The 19,933-nt window shown below is 44.9% G+C and overlaps 1 protein-coding gene across 2 annotated transcripts in view; it reads left to right on the plus strand.

Moving 5' to 3' along the window:
* GTF2H3 (general transcription factor IIH subunit 3) overlaps positions 1 to 6,379 on the plus strand; it is a 65,308-nt gene extending 58,929 nt beyond the window's left edge. The window contains exons 12-13 of one of the 2 annotated variants that reach the window (XM_069755984.1): positions 3,844 to 3,880; positions 5,933 to 6,379. In XM_069755984.1, the coding sequence (XP_069612085.1) occupies positions 3,844 to 3,880; positions 5,933 to 6,002 (107 nt within the window). In that variant the 3' untranslated portion in view covers positions 6,003 to 6,379. The remainder of the gene's footprint in view (positions 1 to 3,843; positions 3,881 to 5,932) is intronic. The other variant, XM_069755983.1, reaches the window with a different exon arrangement.
* Positions 6,380 to 19,933: the final 13,554 nt, after the last annotated feature.

The following is a 19,933-nucleotide window of genomic DNA, read 5'->3' on the forward strand; positions in this document are numbered from 1 at the left end:
TTTCGACTACTTACTGATTTGGCCCTACTCTCTGTGTCAGCCTCTCATTCCAGTTGTCCTCCACTGCAATGCCCCCTGGTTATTCCTGTGTTACCAATTTTGAACTGCATTTAGCCCACTTTATTCTTTGGGCCTATATCTGTGTTTCCACTTCATCGTGCCCATTGCCCAGCCAGTGATAGATGAGTCTGCTGGTACATTGACCCATAACGCAACATTCCCCGTGCATGCTACACAACAACATTGTGACCCTGCTGAAAGTCAGGTTGCTCTTCCCGCATACCATACCACCTTACACGGGGACAAAGAGGAAGGTGCAGATGAAAGTGCAGGTTCCTTCATCAGGTGTGGGGAGGAATACTAGTTGGCGACGTCACTGGCACAGGGCCTCTCATAGTACGCAAAAGTGTTGCTGCCGGTGGGAGGCGCCCCCGCCGTGCAAACACACCGCTGTACTTTGAGGGGCCCTGTGCCAGTGCCAATGCCAACAAGTGGGCCCCCCCTGCTTGCTCAGATTCACAGCACTTGCAAAGTTGAAATACTTACCTCTCCCTGCTCCACTGCCGTGACGTGGTCCAGATTTCCTGGGCCCACTAATTACTTGAACCAGCCCTACCCCACACAACTTTAGCCAAATGACCCCCAATTTCAAATGCCTTCCAATTATTATAAGGTAAATTACGCTTGACAAGCTTCATTAAGAAGAATGGATGGTTTTGACATTAAAATGGGCACTCTAGGTGTTTTCCTGGCCCCCACTCACTGCCGACTATGCTGCCCCATTGACTTGCATTGGGTTTCGTGTTTCGGTCGATCCCGACTTTTCGCCATAATCGGCCGATTTCACTCGACCCGACTTTTGAGATAGTCGGGATTCGCGAAACCCGGCTCGACTCTAAAAAGGTCAAGGTCGCTCAACTCTAGCTTCCATCTCACAGGCAGACAGGGTTGCAATATTGTTACAACACAGCAGAGCTGAGAGAGAAGAAAAAAATTTACCGTATATACTCGAGTATAAGCCGACCCGAGTATAAGCTGAGGCACCTAATTTTGCCACACAAAATTGGGAAAACTTATTGATTTGAGTATAAGCCTAGGGTGGAAAATGCAGCAGCTACTAGTAAATGTCAAAAATAAAAATAGATACCAATAAGTAAAATTAATTGAGACATCATTAGGGTTGTGTTTTTTAATATCCATATTGTATCAGGAGCCCCATATAATTCTCCATACAGTTCATGATGGGCCACATAAGATGCTCCATATTAAACTATGCCCCATATAATGCTCCATAAAAGGTTAATGATGGCCCCATAAGATGCGTCATAGAATATTATGCCCCATATAATGCTGCACAAAGGTAGATGGCCCCATAAGATGCTCCATATTCTGCTCCATAAAGGTTGATGGCCCCATAAAATGCTCCATAGAATAATATGCCCCATATGCTGCTCCATAAAGGTTTATGGCCCCATAAGATGTTCCATAGAATATTATGCCCCATATAATGCTGCACAAAGGTTGATGGCCCCATAAGATGCTCTATAGAATTTTATGCCCCATATAATGCTGCACAAAGGTCAATGGCCCATAACACGCTCTATAGAATTTTATGCCCCATATGCTGCTCCATAAAGGTTGCTGGCCCCATAAGATGCTCCATAGAATAATATGGCCCTTATGCTGCTGCTGCCATTAAAGAAAAAAAAAAAATGACATACTTACCTCTCATCGTTGAGTGCCGGTGGCCTGAGCAGGCGGGGACACCGGTGCACTATGAGGGTCAGGTGCAGGAGTCGCCGCTTGCTCAGGCCCCTGGCACCTGCACTATTCGCCTGGTCCCGTTCCATCGCCGCGCACCGCCGAGTCTTTGGCTCTTTGCAGTGACTTTTCAGGCAGAGGGCGTGCACTAAACACATCATCGCGCCATCTGACCTGAATGTCACAGCCAGAGGACGCGGAAGACAGAGCCCGGCGGTGGAACGTGGACAGGTGAATATCGCATGGCTCACCCTCCCCCGTCATACTCATCCCATCCTGGTGCTGTCTCTCTCTATGTCCCTGCTTCTCCGATGGTCTTCGGCAGCTTGTTCCTGTGTTGAGCGGTTACATGGTATCGCTCATTAAAGTAATGAATATGCGCTCCACGTATAAGTGTATACAAACATAGGTTTATAACATATATAGAATTCATATTCAAGCATACGATGACTGTTAGACAGGTATATGTTTTTTGGGAGTGAAATAATGACCGGCCATTTTTAGAAAAAAAGAATGGGCTAATGGGAATCTGTAGTGTAGTAGGGGACTATTTGAACCCCCGCAGTGATGCAGCCCCTGAGCCAATGAAGGAGGCAGCTGCGGTCACATGGGTCTTCTTTAAACTCTTCCCAAAATTTCTTCTGTTTACTATGACATGTAGGGGGCCACAAGCAAATCAGAGGATATATATATAAAAAGGTCTTTTTTAATCAAGTTATCCACTTTAAATTTAGAGCTTTTATCAGCAAAGTGTGTCGTGGCACAACCTCTTTAAGTATCTCTTTAATTGTTATCTTGCTATGTTAGCAAAACGTGAATGTAAAACATAACATTTAATATACCTTTTAAAATAATTGCAGCTGCAAATTACAAGAGAACAAATATAAAAGTCTTATCACATGAACAAAAAAAAAATCACTTTTTATATTTGTGATAGGCGTTTTATATTTGTTCTTTGGTGAATTGCAGCTGCAATTGTTTTAGCATTATATTAAATGTTATGTTTTACATTCACGCTTTGCCAACATAGTGTTTACTTTCAGTGAGTAGGCTTTAATTCTGATAGGACGGGGATTTAGATTTTCTCCTTCTTGTCCTTTATTCTGTGCTCTTCACTAATTGTTATCATAAATGAATAATTCTTACACTTAATTGGTTTTCCACCACTTTGATTCAACTAATAGGAGCTGATCTGCAGGAAACCACCAGTGGCCATGAAGCAGTGTGGCGGACTGGTGGCCACCAAGCGGTGTGGCGGACTGGTGGTATTTAGCTTAGCACACTGTTTAAACCCAGCCTTTAGTGGTGCTGCAAACAGCTGATGGGTGGGTGTGCTTGGTGCAGATCAACCTGATATTAATGACCTATCCTAAGGTCATCAATATAACCGTAGTGGAAAACCCCTTAATATGAACAAAGCTGAAAAATATTAGTTGCCTATAGCATCCACGCAGAGCAGTTTTCTTACGTACAATGGAAACAAGCATCTAATTTCTGTAGCCAGTTGCTTCACAACTGCAGCCTTTTAATTACTTATTTACTGCCTCATGTCCAAACACAAAAATTAAGTTCCTGCTGATTCTTTTAGAAGATTTTGCATTTTTTTTAAATTTTATAACGGACACTTAATGAAGTTGTCCACTGCTTTAGCATTGATGACCTGTTCTTAGGATAGGTCATCAGTGTCTGGCGGGTGTGTCAGGTGTTGGACCTCGACAAATCAGCTGTTTTTGGTGACCCCGGCTGCCAGAAATCCTCCCTTGCGGAGCTGGCTGTCATCTGATTGTGGCCGCCGCTGAGTACTACACATCCGCCTCCTATTCAAATCAATAGGAGGTGGATGCGCAGTACCCTGCCGGGACCACTATTAGAAGATGGACATCTCCACAAGTGAGGATTTCCGGTCACTGAGAATAGCTGATCAGCGGGGGTGCTGGGTGTAGGACTCCGACCGATCAGACTTTGATGACCTATCCTAAAGATAGGTCATCAATGCTAAAGTATCGGACAGCCTCATTAACTCCAGTCTTGTACTGTTTTGTATTCACTGTATTTTTTTCTTGTCTCTTTTTTTTTCTTCAGTATTCTGTAATTTCAGCCCCATCTGCACAACCTGCGAGTAAGTAGTGTGAATGATGCCTCACTTCTAGCACACATTGGCTTTAAAATAGGAGAGATCAGGGTGCCAATAAAAAAACAGTTATGACTGCCATTCAGCGGCAACTGAGCAAAATACCTCCTAGATCTAAAACCCAATCTAAACCCTAAAGTACAAATTCACAAGTACCCATGATGAGCTAATATCCCAGAAATATGCCAGAATTATGCCCGCCACAGAGCCCCTATAATACAATGCACTTTTCTTTTCCATGGTGCCGCGCTGATCTCTTTACTACTATTGGATAATTATCTGGTCCTGCACCAATATTTCCAATTAGTTAATCACTAGAGAAGTGTGTCATGTAGCAGCATTCTGTAATGGTATGGACAATGTCCGAAATCATTAATCATTATGGGATCATGGGAGCATAAACTCGATCTGGCAGAATTTAACATTTTACAGGTTTTCAGATGACCATAGTTTACGGTATAATGTATTTATTTATTTAAAACTCTTATATAGCGCCATTAATTCTACAGCACTTTACAGACATTATCAGCACTGTCTGCATTGGGGCTCACAATCTAAATTCCCTATCAGGATTTTTTTGGAGTGTGGTAGAAAACCGGAGGAAGCCCACGCAAACACGGGGAGAACATACAAACTCTTTACAGATTTAATCCCAGGACCCCAGCGCTGCAAGGCTGTGGTGATGACCACTGAGCCACCGTTCATTCATTTTTAATTATAGGGGTCTGTAAATTGATTATCACTACATTATCAGTTGATGCACACAAAGTACCAGTTTTATGATCTTAACTCAATATTCCTAAAAATGAAGGAACATATTACAGAATATCATATACACACCATATTGACTGGTCAGACACATTCAATGGGGAGCAAGATCCTTTCCTGGACAATTTCAGAAGTGGTGTCTAGTTCAACGATACACAGCGAAGTAAATGCACAGTTGGCAATGCAACACCAAGTATTTTAAGACATCTCCAGTTTATTGACCATTATTGTTAAAACCCTTTTAAATAACACATCATAGTCTGCGATATGGGGAGGTAAAAAGTATATAAAAGTTACTTTGTGATATTGGAGAATCAGCGAAAGTACAAAACTGGAAACTATAAGCTAAGTTATTATAAAGTATGTAAAAAATAGTCCCATTTTCATCCATAAAAAAATGCAAATTGTCTCTTCAGAGAGGAAGAGGACCGGGATCCAAGAAGTATCGTTTCTCCTTGCTGAAAGTGACATGTTAAGCATGTCGAGGTGAGGAGACTTAAAGCCGCAATGCTCCTCTGGGAAATATGCAAATTGTCTCTTTAGAGAGGAAGAGGACTAGAACTCTATTGCCACCTATTGGAAGTAGCGGTCTGACGCCTCTCAATCAGCCAAACCAGATCTCCACTTTGCACTGACGAGGGGCAGCACCCCGAAACACAGTGTCTGCAAATTGAAATTCTGGTTTGGCTTTTATCCTAAGTCATGTGACAGGGCTCGTTAAAGAGTCGACATTGACTGTTAGGATTGCTACTTCCAATAGGTGGCACTAGAGTTCTAGTCCTCTTCCTTTCTGAAGAGACAATTAGCATATTTCCCAGAGGAGCATTGCGGCTTTAAGTCTCCTCACCTTGACATGCTTAACATGTCACTCTCCACAAGGAGAAACGATACTTCTTGCATCCAGAAAAAAAAATGAATAGGTGATTCTCATCTGAAAAACAGAAAAAACTAGTGCATGCTGCAATTTTGTTTTTCACGCATGGCATTCAGCCATTCACAGACCATACTTGGACTGAAATTGTGGCTGTGTGAACGTATCCCAACTCTGTAAATTTGCCATCACAACAATATCTTGTCCACTTTGTATTACAGTAAATAAGTAGTGAAAATTCCTTTAACTCAAATGATGATTTGAGTTAAAGGAATTTTCACTACTTATTTATTCAAAATTCTTTTAACCTATAATGTCTGTTTTTAGAAATATATACACTCATATTCACGTTTGCATTCAAATAAAAAAAAAAAAGTACTAATCTGTCTGTCTCTTTGCAGAACTGCCTTCAAGATCTCATTGCCTCTGGTCATGAAGGCAAAGAAGAAGAAATTAAAACCTTTGTTTTAAGGAGGAGGATTGGTTGCTTTGCAAATTACAACAAGACATAAATGAACTTCTCAGACCTTCTTTAATTATTAACACTAGATCATATTTTAACCACACAGTACCAAACAACAGGATAGCCATAATTCACTCATCACAAAGAAAGCGACATGGCAACAAAGGAGTCGTGGCAGGAGGTGCTCATATTCGGCAGATACCTGCACAAGTCATAAGAACTCACGGATAATTCCAAGAGTTTATAAATCATACACAGTATTGTGTTTTATATCAACAAGAACATTGCTCTTTGCAATATTTTTATTTGCTTCCGTTATTTATACATGCACAATTTTTGTAAAAAAAAAATGAAAGAAAATAATAAATGTGGACAATTTAATGTTATATATGCATATCATATATATGTAAAGAATTTTGCTGAGTAAGAAAAAAAAATTTGAAACCGTCATCTTGAGAAGCGCTCCAATCAAAATTTTTATCCTCTTGATATATTGCAGTTATCATATTATATAGCACTGTGTACTTAACTGTACAATTGCTCATTTTGCCTTTCTACCCAGCTAATTCTTCTCTTTTCCATTAGGTCTATGACATCACATGATGAAAAATTGACTAGGTGAATCCTTCTAAGCTCTATGTAGTAATAGAAAGTCTCTTATGCAATCCTGACTCATGAGTCACTGCAAAAGTCCCTTCAAAAACTTATAAAAACTGATCGTCACATCCAAACATAGACCAAGTGTGAATAGGTGCTGAACCTAGAGTCATCAACTCATATACTCTCAAACAAAAAGACACATTAGGTTCCCATTCAGATGAAAACTTTATTCTCAGAGAGGAAAGGCATTGTTTAGGCCCTAGAAATGAGAAATGCTTTATCGTGGCTTCCAGGTACACATGAATTGGCCAATTTATGCGCTAAACGTTCTCAATTTCTCATATTTCATTTTTCAAATGTTTCATATTTTCCATATTTTTGGTACTTCTAATGCAGTAATGCAATTCAATTTTCATGTTTGCATGCTATGGCGCTACAGTGTGCTGACTTTTTGTTTGAGACTGCAAAAGTCCCTGGCATGGGGGCGGAGGGAGCAGCTGGGTCAGGAGTTGAAGAGGGGGATGATAAATGCAGGGATACAAGACTTCCTGTTTCTACATAGAGCAGAGAAAAGAGAAGAATTTACTGGGTAGAAAGGAAGAAATGACAGTGCTATATAATATGATGGCGGCAATATGTTAAGAGGATATAAACTTTCATTGGATGAGGGCTTCTTTAAAGAGCACCTTTCACAAAATTTTTGGGTCCGTAATTTTTTTTTTTACATTTTTTTCTGCTCTGTTAGGCTAGGTTCCCATTGCGTTAATGGGAACGCACTAACGGACAGCGTTGCACGGCGAAATTAACGCCGTGCAACGCGTCCGTTAGCGCGCCCATTCACGGCAATGGGAACGCGCAGCACTAGCGCGTGCCAAGTTCGGCACGCGCTAGCGACGCGCCGGTGTTTCCTGGCGCGCCGCGGACGCTGCTTGCAGCGTCCGAGGCGCGCCCATGGTCCGTTCCCCGCTCTCGCAGATCGGGGATCTGCGAGAGCGGGGACGTTACCGCAGCCCCGTTAAAAACATTGCTTTAGCGCAACCCGCTAGCGCTAAACGGATTGCACTAACGCAATGTGACCCTAGCCTTATAGAGATTATAGTGCACCAAAGTTACTAGTGCCTTAGGGGTAAATTTATATATCGTTCAACATTTTGGTTTATTACAGTCAAGTTCATGGGTGTACACTTTCCATCCTCTGCTGCTGCCCAATCATAACAATGCCTGTGAAAAGCGTATACCACCATTCTGACCTAAATAAAGCAGACTGAGCGGTGTGGTCAGAACTACAACAGCACGGTCATCAGACACTTTGTTTCACATGACCATACAGAACACACCTCCGCTAGAAGCATCACTAACCGGAACGCCGGTAACGGAACTTCCGGCAGAGATATGCGCAGCATCAAAGCTACAAAAAGTGAAGATCACCTGATGACTCAGGATGTCAACAGGGTTGCCCACTTTGCTTTTTTTTATTTTTTGTGGACAGCTTATCAAAAAAAATCTGACTTTTTTTTATGGACAGAATGGAAAACCATGATAAATCATTGTGACTATATCTGATAAATGACTACAACCCATAATTCAGAAATGTCATCAATTGCATTTATTGTGAACTGTAAAATTATAATTACAGACAAAATTATATAAGTTAAAAAAAAATCACAAACTTTTTGCACAGTTGGGTGTCCGACGTACAGGTAGGTAAGTATTCATGATAGCCTTCCCCTATAGCATTTATCTGGGGACAATGAGGTGATGTGATGCACATGTAAAATAGGTATATAGGAACTTTAATATTTTTTTATTTAAAGATCAGTTTTTTGGTTTTAAAGACAAACCCTGCTGCCATACTATCGTTAATCCAATGCAATGCATGTTAGCAACAAATAGGAAAGGGATGGAAGGGAGCATGACTGCAATGTCAGAATACGCAGATTTTTAGTCTTACTGTGGAGACTCTTAGGTCTGTAAATCTGGAAAGCTTTTTGTTATGATTTTACATAGTTTAATGGAAGCCAAATATCCATTTCCTCCTTGGGAATAAGTTAAGTTATATGGGTGAAGCTTTGAATTGCTTTGGTTTTTCATACAATATTTCTAGCATTGATCCGATTACCTAAAGAATATCTACCTTTTAAAGAGGTCGTCTGGCGAAAGCATGTTATCACCAATCCACATACTGATCGGCGAGGACTTGATTGCTTGAACTCGCACCGATCAACAGAACGGTAACGTTTATCCTACGCCTCATTGGGGAACACAGGACCATGGGTGTTATGCTGCTGCCACTAGGAGGACACTAAGTTAACACATAAAGAAGAACTCCTCCCCTGCAGTATACACCCTCCTGCTGGCTCTAAGTGAACCAGTTCTTGCTTGGTGTCTGTAGGAGGCACTTGGGTCTGCTTTCAGACCCCACCGTTTTTATTTTCATTTTTTATTTCTATTCTATTTTTTCCCTTAACGAAGCGAATGGGGCGACGGATCCTTTCTAGGTCCCGATCTCCCCCGAATCATCAACAGGCAAGTATGTGGAGCGTTCCTCCCGTATCCTTTCCTGCAACATTAGATGCCAGCCCTGAGCTCACCTTACGGGGCACCTTACAGTTCCTTTGCGTTCCGATCTCCCATAGCAGGCGACCACATGGAGTAGCCATCCATCTACCTCTCCTGGAGCCAGGTGCATAGCCGGACATATTATGTATTGCATCCATACAGCCCCCCACTGCATCACCACTGATATAGCGGATGACGCAAGGCAGCAGAAGCTCTCCACCCCCTCCTTGACTATGGCGACGGTGGATTGAGAACCGGCCCACTGCATCTACCATGAGTACACTACGGGGGCAGAGGCACTGGGGGGGTCCTGGTCCCCGGGGTATGGAAGGTCCGCACCTCTAGCAAGTGCATAAAGCCTGGGTCTGTGGGTGGTCCACAGTGTGGCTTTGCTATGAAGGAGCGTGGCTCAGGATGGCACTAATAGCGGTCGCGAGGCCACAACCGCAAGTTTTTCAAATTTAGTCCCCGGCTTTTCCCCTTCATACAGGCTGGAGTTCTTGGCCACGCCCACCGGCAATTACGGCTGCCCATTTTTTCTAGCGCTTCTCATTCCCTGAGAAGCGCTCTCACAGATCTTGGTGGCCATCTTGGGACACCCACAGCGCTGATCCTGCAGTGCTGCTCCAGCTCTCCTAATCACAGCCTTCAGGACCATACATTGGGGACCTCCCCTTGTGACTCAAGACACAGGACCTGGGTAAGCTGCAGATACATAGCTTAACCCTTCCCCTGCTAGTAAGCGCTCTCCTCAAGGTTACTATGTCTCAATCAAGACCTCACAAAAAGTCTGGGAAAACCCACACTGTATTCTTCGCTGCATGTACCTCTTTGTAAGGTCTCATTTCACCGGGGTTACAATACTGCATTGTTCACAGCTTGTGAACCGGTGACCATTCAGGAACCACCTGTTACTGATACCGAACCTAGTGAGTCTGGTCCCCCTGAGTGGGCTACCTCTCTTACTATGGCATCCCTGGCAAAAGCGTTAGAATCATTCCGAGACCCCTCCTCTAACCAGGGCACTCTTACGGATGACACTTCCGATCCTCAAAACCCCTCATACTCTAGGGGTCGTACATTGCCAAGGAGCTCTCGCTCTTCCAGGAAAAGGACTCATGCCATATCCCCAGACCATCACCGGGTTTCGGGTTCTGAGAGCTCCATTTCTCGCTCCCCTTCCATTGGGGCTAGTAGAGAACCTGTTTCAGAGGACAATTCTGACACGTCCCTAGATCAGGAATTTCATCACGATCAGGAAACTCGACTGTCTCATTGAATAAGGCTTTGAAACTTGAGGAGGAACCTTTATCTAAAACGGATCATGCCGTGTCCTTTAAGAGGACTAAGTGAGCTCACAGAGTGTTCGCCACTCATCCCGAATTTAAGGAAATCGTTGAATCTCACAGGATCCGTCCCGATAAACAATTCACAGGGCAGAAACCCATGGAATCAAAATATCCCTTTGCGCAGGATCTAAGAAAAGATTGGTCTCAATCTCCCCCGGTACATCCTCCGGTATCACGCCTGGCTGCTAAATCTATTTTATCCTCTTCGGAGGGCGCCTCTATTAAAAACCCAACGATCATCAGGTCGACAATATGGCGCGTTCAGCCTATGAAGCCTCAGCAGCCGCACTCTTCCCATCTTTTGCCGCTACGTGGGTGGCTAAGGCAATGACCCACTGGGCTGAGGTCTTGTGTGCAGCGGTGCTGGATACCGATCTCCCCCCCCGAGATAGCAGATCTCGCTACTCAGCCAGAGCTGGAGATTTTGTAGTTACCGCGTCCCTGGACACTGCTAACTGTGCTTTGCCAGCAGCAGCAAGCGCCATCACCATCCGGAAGTCCTTATGGCTCAGGGTCTGGCGTGCGGATTCGGCTTCCAAAACGTAATTGACTTCTCTTCCATATCAGAGCGGTTGCCTTTTTGGCGAAAAGCTCGACCAATTAATTTCCGACGCCACTGGAGGGAAGAGTAAATTTCTTCCACAACAGAGACCCTTTCGGCCCTTTTGGAACCAGCAGCAGCAGGCTCGGGCCCGATTTTTTTTTTCACTTCAACTCAAATTGCTCCTCTACTTCCACATTTTCCGGACCTGGCTGGGCACAATGTAGTGATAGAGGTCCTCAGACCTTCCCCTTCTTGAAGAGGCAGGCCTAGGCAGTCAGGGTCCAGGGGATCCAGACCTGGCAGGTCTCCCACACAATGACTCCCTGCCGTATCCGGAGGACACCCTCAAAGTAGGCGGCCAACTGCTTTCCTTCAGCGATGCGTGGCTCTCGGTCATTCACGACGAATGGTTCTGCGACCTAGTGTCCTCCGGATACAAGATAGAATTTTCCTCTCTTCCACCAAATCACTTTTTCCTGTCTTCTCCTCCCAGGGCAAGGGCATCAGAGTTCTTGCAGGCCATAAGCTCTCGAAAAGAAGATGGGGTTATTATCCCGGTTCCTCAAAGCGTAAGGTTTCAAGGTTTTTATTCATAGCTGTTCATTGTTCCAAAGAAGGACGGTACAGTACGGCCCATACTGGACCTAAAACTGCTGAACAAGTTCGTCAGGGTGCGACGGTTCTGAATGTCATCACCTCCATGGAGAAAGGCGAGTTCCTGGTGTCCATAGACATCCAGGACGCGTACTTCCACATTCCTATTTTACCTTTTCACCAAAGGTTTCTTCGCTTCGCAGTTCAGGAAGATCACTTTCAGTTTGCTTCTCTGCCCTTTGGCCTCACCACCGCTCCCAGGGTACTCACCAAGGTCAGGGCAGCCACTGTGGCCATACTTCATACCCGAGGTGTGGTGGTGTTACCGTATCTAGACAATATCCTCATCAAAGGCCCCTCTTTCCATACCTGCAAGGAGGCCATGACCATCACAATAGATACTCTTTCTCGCCTGGGTTGGAAGATAAACTTCCAAAAATCTTCCCCAGTACCGGCTCAGCGAATTTCCTTTCTAGGAATGATACTGGACTCGTCACAGGGGTTGGTACTTCTTCCCCCTGAAAAGATCTGTCTTACAGTGGGAAGCTCAGAAGCTCTCCTATCCTCATACTCACTCTCTACGTTTCAGTATGAGAGTCCTTGGCAGGATGGTAGCAGCTATGGAGGCAGTCCCATTCGCTAAACTACACCACCACCCCTTACAACATGCTCTCCTGGTTGTGTGGGACAGGAACCCATCCATTCGATCGTCGTTTCCTTCTTCCCCAGCGAGTCAGACAGTCTCCCAGGTGGTGGACTTTGAAGTCCTCACTGAATCAAGGGAAGTCCTTTCTCCCAGTAGATTGGCTAGTTGTGACAACAGATGCCAGTCTTCTAGGATGGGGAGCAGTGTTCCACCATCACGCTGCTCAGGGCCCCTGGTCTCTTCAGGAAGCACGCCTGCTCATCAATATCCTGGAAATACAGGCAATCAGGTTGGCTCTTCTCCAATTCCGTCTCTTCCTGGCAGGTCATCCCATCAGGATTCAGTCTAACAATGCCACGGCAGTGGCATACATCAACCGGCAGGGGGGAACACGCAGCAAGGCAGCCATGACTGAGGTAGGCCACATTCTCCGTTGGGCCGAGGAAAACCGCTCAATGATCTCAGCGGTTCACATTCCGGGAGTGGAAAATTGGGAGGAGACTTCCTCAGCGTCGTGGTCTCTCCATCCGGAGATCTTCCACCAGATCTGCTGTCGCTGGGAACACCGGACGTGGATCTGATGGCCTCACGTCTAAATTCCAAGATTCCCAACTTCATAGCTCGGTCCCACGATCCGGCAGCCATCGGGGCAGATGCACTCGTTCACTCGTGGCATCAGTTCCAGCTTCCGTACATATTTCCCCCGCTTCCTTTACTGCTGAGAGTCATAAAGAAGATCAGAGCGGAGGGGATACCAGTAATCCTGATTGCGCCCAGGGCCTGGTACACCGAACTAGTTCAGCTAGTCGCCGATGTCCCCTGGCGATTACCGAATTGTGCAGACCTGTTGTCACAGGGCCCCATTTACCACCAGAACTCCAAGGCCCTGTGTTTGACGGCATGGCCGTTGACTCCTGGGTGCTAACACAGGCAGGCTTCTCTCAGAAAGTCATTTCTACCATGATCAGTGCTAGAAAGCCTACGTCTATGCATATATATCATCGCATTTCGAAGACCTTCTCATGGTGCAAGGACCAAGGACGCTCTCCTCTTGCATTTTCCATTCCTTCCATCCTCGAATTCCTTCAGTCGGCTTTGAACTTAGGTCTCGCCCTTAGTTCTCTCAAAGGGCAGATTTCAGCCTTGTCCTGTTCCAATGTAGAATTGTCAACAGATTACAGGTGAAGGCGTTCATTCAGGGAGTCTCCGATGTGGTGCCGCCCTATAAGATGCCGTTGGAACCATGGGACCTTAATTTGGTCCTCGGAGTCTTGCAGGAGGCCCCTTTTGAACCTCTGCAGGATGTTCCCCTGTCATGGAAAGTTGCCTTCCTGGTTGTGGTCACATCCATCTAACAAGTCTCAGAGATGGCGGCTTTGTCTTGTCAAGTTCCTTTCCTCATTTTTCATCAGGATAAGGTGGTTTTGAGAACATCCCCATCTTTTCTACCGAAAGTTGTCTCATCTTTCCACCTCAATGAGGAAATTGTCTTGCCTTCACTTTGCCCGGCACCAGTACATCGCACCGAGAAGGCTCTTCACACACTGGACTTGGTGAGAGCTCTTAGGAGATACGTCTCGAGGATGGCGTCTTTCCACAGGTCAGATGCCCTGTTTGTGCTCCCGGAAGGGCTAAGGAAAGGTCTAGCTGCTTCCAAAGCTACGATAGCCAAGTGGATTCGTTCAGCTATCCAGGAGTCCTACCGAGTCAGAGGTCACTCTGTCCCAGCAGGGATTAAGACTCATTCTACTCGGTCAGTGGGTGTGTCTTGGGTCATCCAGGACCAGGCGTCGGCAACACAAGTCTGCAGAGCTGCGACTTGGTCCAGCCTGCATACGTTTACAAAACATTACCATGTCCATTCTCAGGCCTCGGCAGATGCGTCCGTCGGCAGAAGAATTTTGCAGGCGGCAGTGCCGCATCTATAACTTGTGGGTACACGGAGCAATTGCAGTGGATTGTTTCCCACCCAGGGACTGCTTTAGGATTTCCCATGGTCCTGTGTCACCCAATGAGGCGTAGGAGAAATAGGGATTTTTGTGTACCCACTGTAAAATCCTTTTCTCCGAGCCAATCATTGGGGGACACAGCACCCACCCTGTTAGCCTATTGGCTTTAGTTTTTTCTGTGTTGACTTGGTTTTGACATAGTTTTTTCTTGTTAAATGTTAAACTCCTACTGCTTTGTTACCGAACTGGCTCACTTAGAGCCAGCAGGAGGGTGTATACTGCAGGGGAGGAGTTATTCTTTATGTGTTAACTTAGTGTCTCCTAGTGGCAGCAGCATAACACCCATGGTCCTGTGTCCCCCAATGATTGGCTCGGAGAAAAGGATTTTACGGTGAGTATTCAAAAATCCTTATTTTATCACCAACAAATGCCTGATGGAGAGATCTGAAAGTCTCGAAAGCTTGCAATTTACCATCTTTTCTGTTAGCCATTAAAAGGTATCAACCACAGAGGACTCAAATCACCAACAAGTCACTTTTATTCCTGTTACATTCATTCTCCATAGCGCATCACTCAGCAGCCCTAGGGAATGTTGTGGCGGTCGAGCAATGTGCATGTCTGCTCCAATCTAACTGGCAAAATGCGGTATTTTTTACTCCTATCAGTGCGGGTTGCAGCAGTCGAACCCCCACTGATCAATAAATTATCACGTGTCCACTAGATAGGTGATAACTTTTTTTTTCACCAGACAAACCCTTAAATGAAATTTGTCAGCAGATTTTTGCTATTTAATCTAATACCAGCATAATGTAGAAGCAGAGGCCCTAATTCCAGCGATGTATCACTCACTGGGCTTCTTGGTGCAGTTGTGAGAAAATCCCTGTTTTATCTGCTGTAGATCTTCTAGTTCTCTGAATGTGGAGGACTGTATAACTCTTCCCACCCCTCTGATTGGCAGCTTTCTGTGTACACTGTGCATAGTCAGAAAGCTGTCACTCAATGGTGTGGGCGGGGTTATAAAGAGCTCAGGAGTATGAAGGACTACATGGCAGCAGGTTTACCTGTGCTCTAGTGATAATTGCCTGCTTATAAAACACTGATTTTATTGAAACTCCAACAAGTAACTTAGTAAATGATGAATCACTGGAATCTGGTTCTCTGCCCTTACATCATACTGCTCTCAGATTAGGTGAAAAAAAAAAACTGCTGACAGATTCCCGGCTATTGGACACCTAGCCATGGGGAGCTACCTTGCCTTGCGAAAGTAGTCGGCTCCCTAGAACTTTTCAAACTTTTCCCCACATATCATGCTTCAAACATAAAGATACCAAATGTACATTTTTGGTGAAGAATCAACAACAAGTGGAACACAATTGTGAAGTTGAACGAAATGTATTTGTTGTTTTAAATTTTTGTGGAAATTCAAAAACTGAAAAGTGGGGCGTGCAATATTATTCGGCTCCTTTAACGTAATACTTTGTTGCTCCACCTTTGCTGTGATTACAGCTGCAAGTCGCTTGGGGAATGTCTCTATCAGTTTTGTAGATCGAGCCCCTTTACTTTCAGTGCAGCAAACTGACTCCAGAAGTTCATTGTGGATCTCTGAATGATCCAATGTTGTCCTAAATGCACTTGCTCTGTGATAGTCTCAGGGTTGATAGAAGCACAGAGGCATCATGAAGACCAAGGAACACAACATGCAGGTCTGTGATACTGTTGTGGAGAAGTTTAAAGCCGGATTTGGATACAAAATGATTTCCAAAACTTTAAACATCCCAAGGCGCACTGTGCAAGCGATCATATTGAAATGGAAGGAGTATCCTACCACTGCAAATCTACCAAGACCCGGCCGTCCCTCTAAATTTTCATCTCAAATAAGGAGAAGACTGATCAGAGATGCAGCCAAGAGGCCCATGATCACTCTGGATGAACTGCAGAGATCTACAACTGAGGTGGGACAGTCTGTCCATAGGACAACAATCAGTTGTATACTGCACAAATCTGGCCTTTATGGAAGAGGGGCAAGAAGAAAGCCATTTCTCAAAGATATCCATAAAAAGTGTTGTTTAAAGTTTGCAACAAGCCACCTAGGAGACACACCAAACATCTAGAAGAAGGTGCTCTTGTCAGATGAAACTAAAATTGAACTTTTTGGCAACAATGCCAAACGATATGTTTGGCGTAAAGGCAACACAGCTCATCACCCTGAACACACCATCCCCACTGTCAAACATGGTGGGGGCAGCATCATGGTTTGGGCCTGCTTTTCTTCAGCAGGGACAGGGAAGATGGTTAAAATTGATGGGAAGATGGATGGAGCCAAATACACGACCATTCTTGAAGAAAACCTGTTGGAGTCTGCAAAAGACCTGAGACTGGGACGGAGATTTGTGTTCCAACAAGACAGTGATCCCGAACATAAAGCGACTTGCAGCTGTAATCGCAGCAAAAGGTGGAGCAACAAAGTATTAAGTTAAAGGGGCCGAATAATATTGCACACCCCACTTTTCAGTATTTGAATTTCCACAAAAATTTAAAATAACCAATAAATTTCATTCAACTTCACAATTGTGTTCCACTTGTTGGTTCTTCACCAAAAATGTACATTTGGTATCTTTATGTTTGAAGCATGATAGGTTGAAAGGTTCGAGGGGGCCGAATACTTTCGCAAGGCACTGTATATAAACGTGATGTCTAGCCCAGAGAGGCCATGCACTTATTTGCTCAGAGTGCAGAAACCTAAAGCAAAACCTGAAAGAAATTACCTGGAATATAAATTGGTATGCATGCAACGTGTAGGCGCATGTTCACACTGCCAATAAATGGGTCTCGGTCCTTAATGATATTTACATAATTTGACATATAGTAAGGTTTTGATACCAGTGGTTAGAACTGTCCTTAGTAGGGTCACCTTGACGTAGTGGGACGTCTTTTACCTTTCTTTTTTAATCAAAACTATTTTATTTGTTTACTGTAGGGTGTTTGTTCATTTTGTTTTTATCTTAGGTTTTGTCTGTTTAGAGGCCAGTGTCAGGATGCGCCTACAAGTTGTATGCATACCTACTTATATTCCAGTTCACTGCTTTATTTTTTTTCTTATCATTGTATGCATAATAACACTAGCGAGTAACAATGAAAACTTTGATATTATATAACTGCATTTTCTCTTGTAGTGTTTTCTTACCCACTGTGAAATAAAAACATATTATTGTATTTCCTTATTTAACCCTATAAGCTGCCCGGGAAATGGTTTTTCCAATGTTTTCTGAATGAAGAGCAGAATAACAGCTTCTTATTAGTTTAGGCGTCTTTCCTTGTTGATCCTTTCCAGCTGGTAGAAGAGTGACAAAGAAATACTGGGAATCCTGAAGAAAATAAGAAATTAAAGTTAAGCAATGAAAATATTACTATTGACTGTCAACGTTTGTAGGGGAAATTAGCATGGTGTTTACGCTGTATATTGTAGTAATAAAAAAGTGGAATGAATATCGTAGAGAACAAAGGCTAAATTGTACTAGAAGTTAATTGACAAATGGTATTAGCTTTACTGTTTAACATTTATGTGTGTACTAGATGGAGGCCTGATGTTATCGCATCAGGAGGGCGGTAATGTTGCGATGCGGGCAGGCTTTGCAGCATTGAGAATATTCCCCTCCCATGTGCTCACCCACCTATCCACTCTCTCTTTCCCTATGTGCTGACTTCTCCTGTCTGGGCTCTCTTTGACCTGTCTACACCATGTGCTATCCCCCCTGTCTCTATCCTTCCTGTGCTATGTTCTCCCCTCAAAGACAATACTGACAGTCAGTGAAATATTTTACCTCACAAAATGAATCCACTGTGATCCCCTGCTGTAATGTCGATATTGTCTTCTGCTTCCTCCACTGCCCAGGAGATGTGGTATGCTCTCGTACATGGTCAGACACAGTCAATTTTTAAAATGAACTTTTGTTCGTGGGAAAAACCCTTTAATGTGACCGACTCTGCCTGTAGTCACGCATCTGCCGCCGGGATCAGCCGAATGCAGGCGCAGTAAATCAGACCGCCGCCATCTTTGCAGATAGCTGCGGTCACATTAAAACTGCACATGTGCGCCTCCTGTACAAAGATGGTGGCAGTCAGTGAATCATTCAGCTGATCCCGGCAGGTGGCATGTTCGCAACAGTGTTCCGCTAGTGGTACCATGCAAGAGGCTGCGTGTGAGTGTGTGGTGCGTACGGCGTGTAGATTGTGTGTGTGGTGCGACGGTGTTCTGCTGGTGGTACCGCCCAATAGGTTGGTACCAGCAGCAGTTTCCATATAAAGACACCCATCACTTGGGTGTCCCAATATGGCGGTTGGTGAACTTCCTCCGCTTGGAATTCTGGGATACGGTGACATTTGGACAGAATAGGAAATAAAAACATTACAAGACCATTATATAAATAGATGGAATCCTATGGTGTGCGCTGTTTAAAAATATCTATATAATGTGCAATAATAATATTATAACCCATTGATTCCAAAGAACTGTATGCTATGGAGTGAAAACATTTCTCGCAAACGGTCAACAGCAGGTGGAGACAAGTTTATATATACAGTACACACACCAAAGCCGCTACCCAGGGCCGGCTCCAGGTTTTTGAGGGCCCTGGGCGAACGAGTCTCAGTGGGCCCCCCCCCCTTTAACACATACCACGATTCATGATGCACAGATAAGAATCAGCCCACGCCACGCAGTATATAACACACTAACACAGCCCACGCAGTATATAACACAGCCCACGCACGCAGTATATCACCCACAGCCCACGCACGCAGTATATAACCAACAGCCAACGCACGCAGTATATAACCCACAGCCCACCCACGCAGTATATAACACACAGCCCACGCACGCAGTATATAACACACAGCCCACGCACGCAGTATATAACAGTGTTATATACTGCGTGCGTGGGCTGTGTGTTATATACTGCGTGCGTGGGCTGTGTGTCATAATAACACACAGCCCACGCACGCAGTATATAACAACACAGCACAGCCCCGTAACGTAGTATATAACCGCGGCAACACCTAAAATGGGTGACACTGGCTGACATCAGATTTGGAAAATAAAAGGGTCAGTCACGCAGCAGACCCAGGCTCAGTCAGCAGCAGGCTACCTGCATCCCATTTCGATTCATTCCCCCCCCAGCCCCCGCAATGCGCAGCGTTGGGGTCGGGGACCATCACCGAAGATGAGTCACTCACTCACAGTCACTGCTGCTAGCCTTCGCCGGCCCGTCGCCCTCGTTGTGGACACACAGGAGAGGGCACCGACCGTGCACCTCCTCACTCACTGCAGCTGCTGCTCGTCTTCTCCTGCTTGGCGCTGCTAGACCTGTCCTCTTGTCCTGGATGGTGGCTCTGTCTTCTTGCTCTTAGGATGAAAAGCCGACCGGAAGTAACAGGACAGATGACCCAGCGCCGCCCGGATGTGACTCTCTCTGTATTGTGTATCCATGGTGACGGGCCGGCGGAGGTGAGTATTGCTGCTATTGCAGCTGCGCAGCGCCAGGCGCCAGCAAAATGGCTCAGACTGAGCTCTGTTGTCTGCCCCCTGCTGTCGAGGTGCCGCCGGGCGCCGGGGATGATGAGGGATTTGATTTGATCACTGTACACACACAGCAGCGATGTAGACAGTGACAGTGTGTACTACCATAAATGGGCCCCCCTG

The sequence above is a fragment of the Ranitomeya imitator genome, chromosome 1 (genome assembly GCF_032444005.1).
Source record: "Ranitomeya imitator isolate aRanImi1 chromosome 1, aRanImi1.pri, whole genome shotgun sequence".
Classification (NCBI taxonomy): domain Eukaryota; kingdom Metazoa; phylum Chordata; class Amphibia; order Anura; family Dendrobatidae; genus Ranitomeya; species Ranitomeya imitator.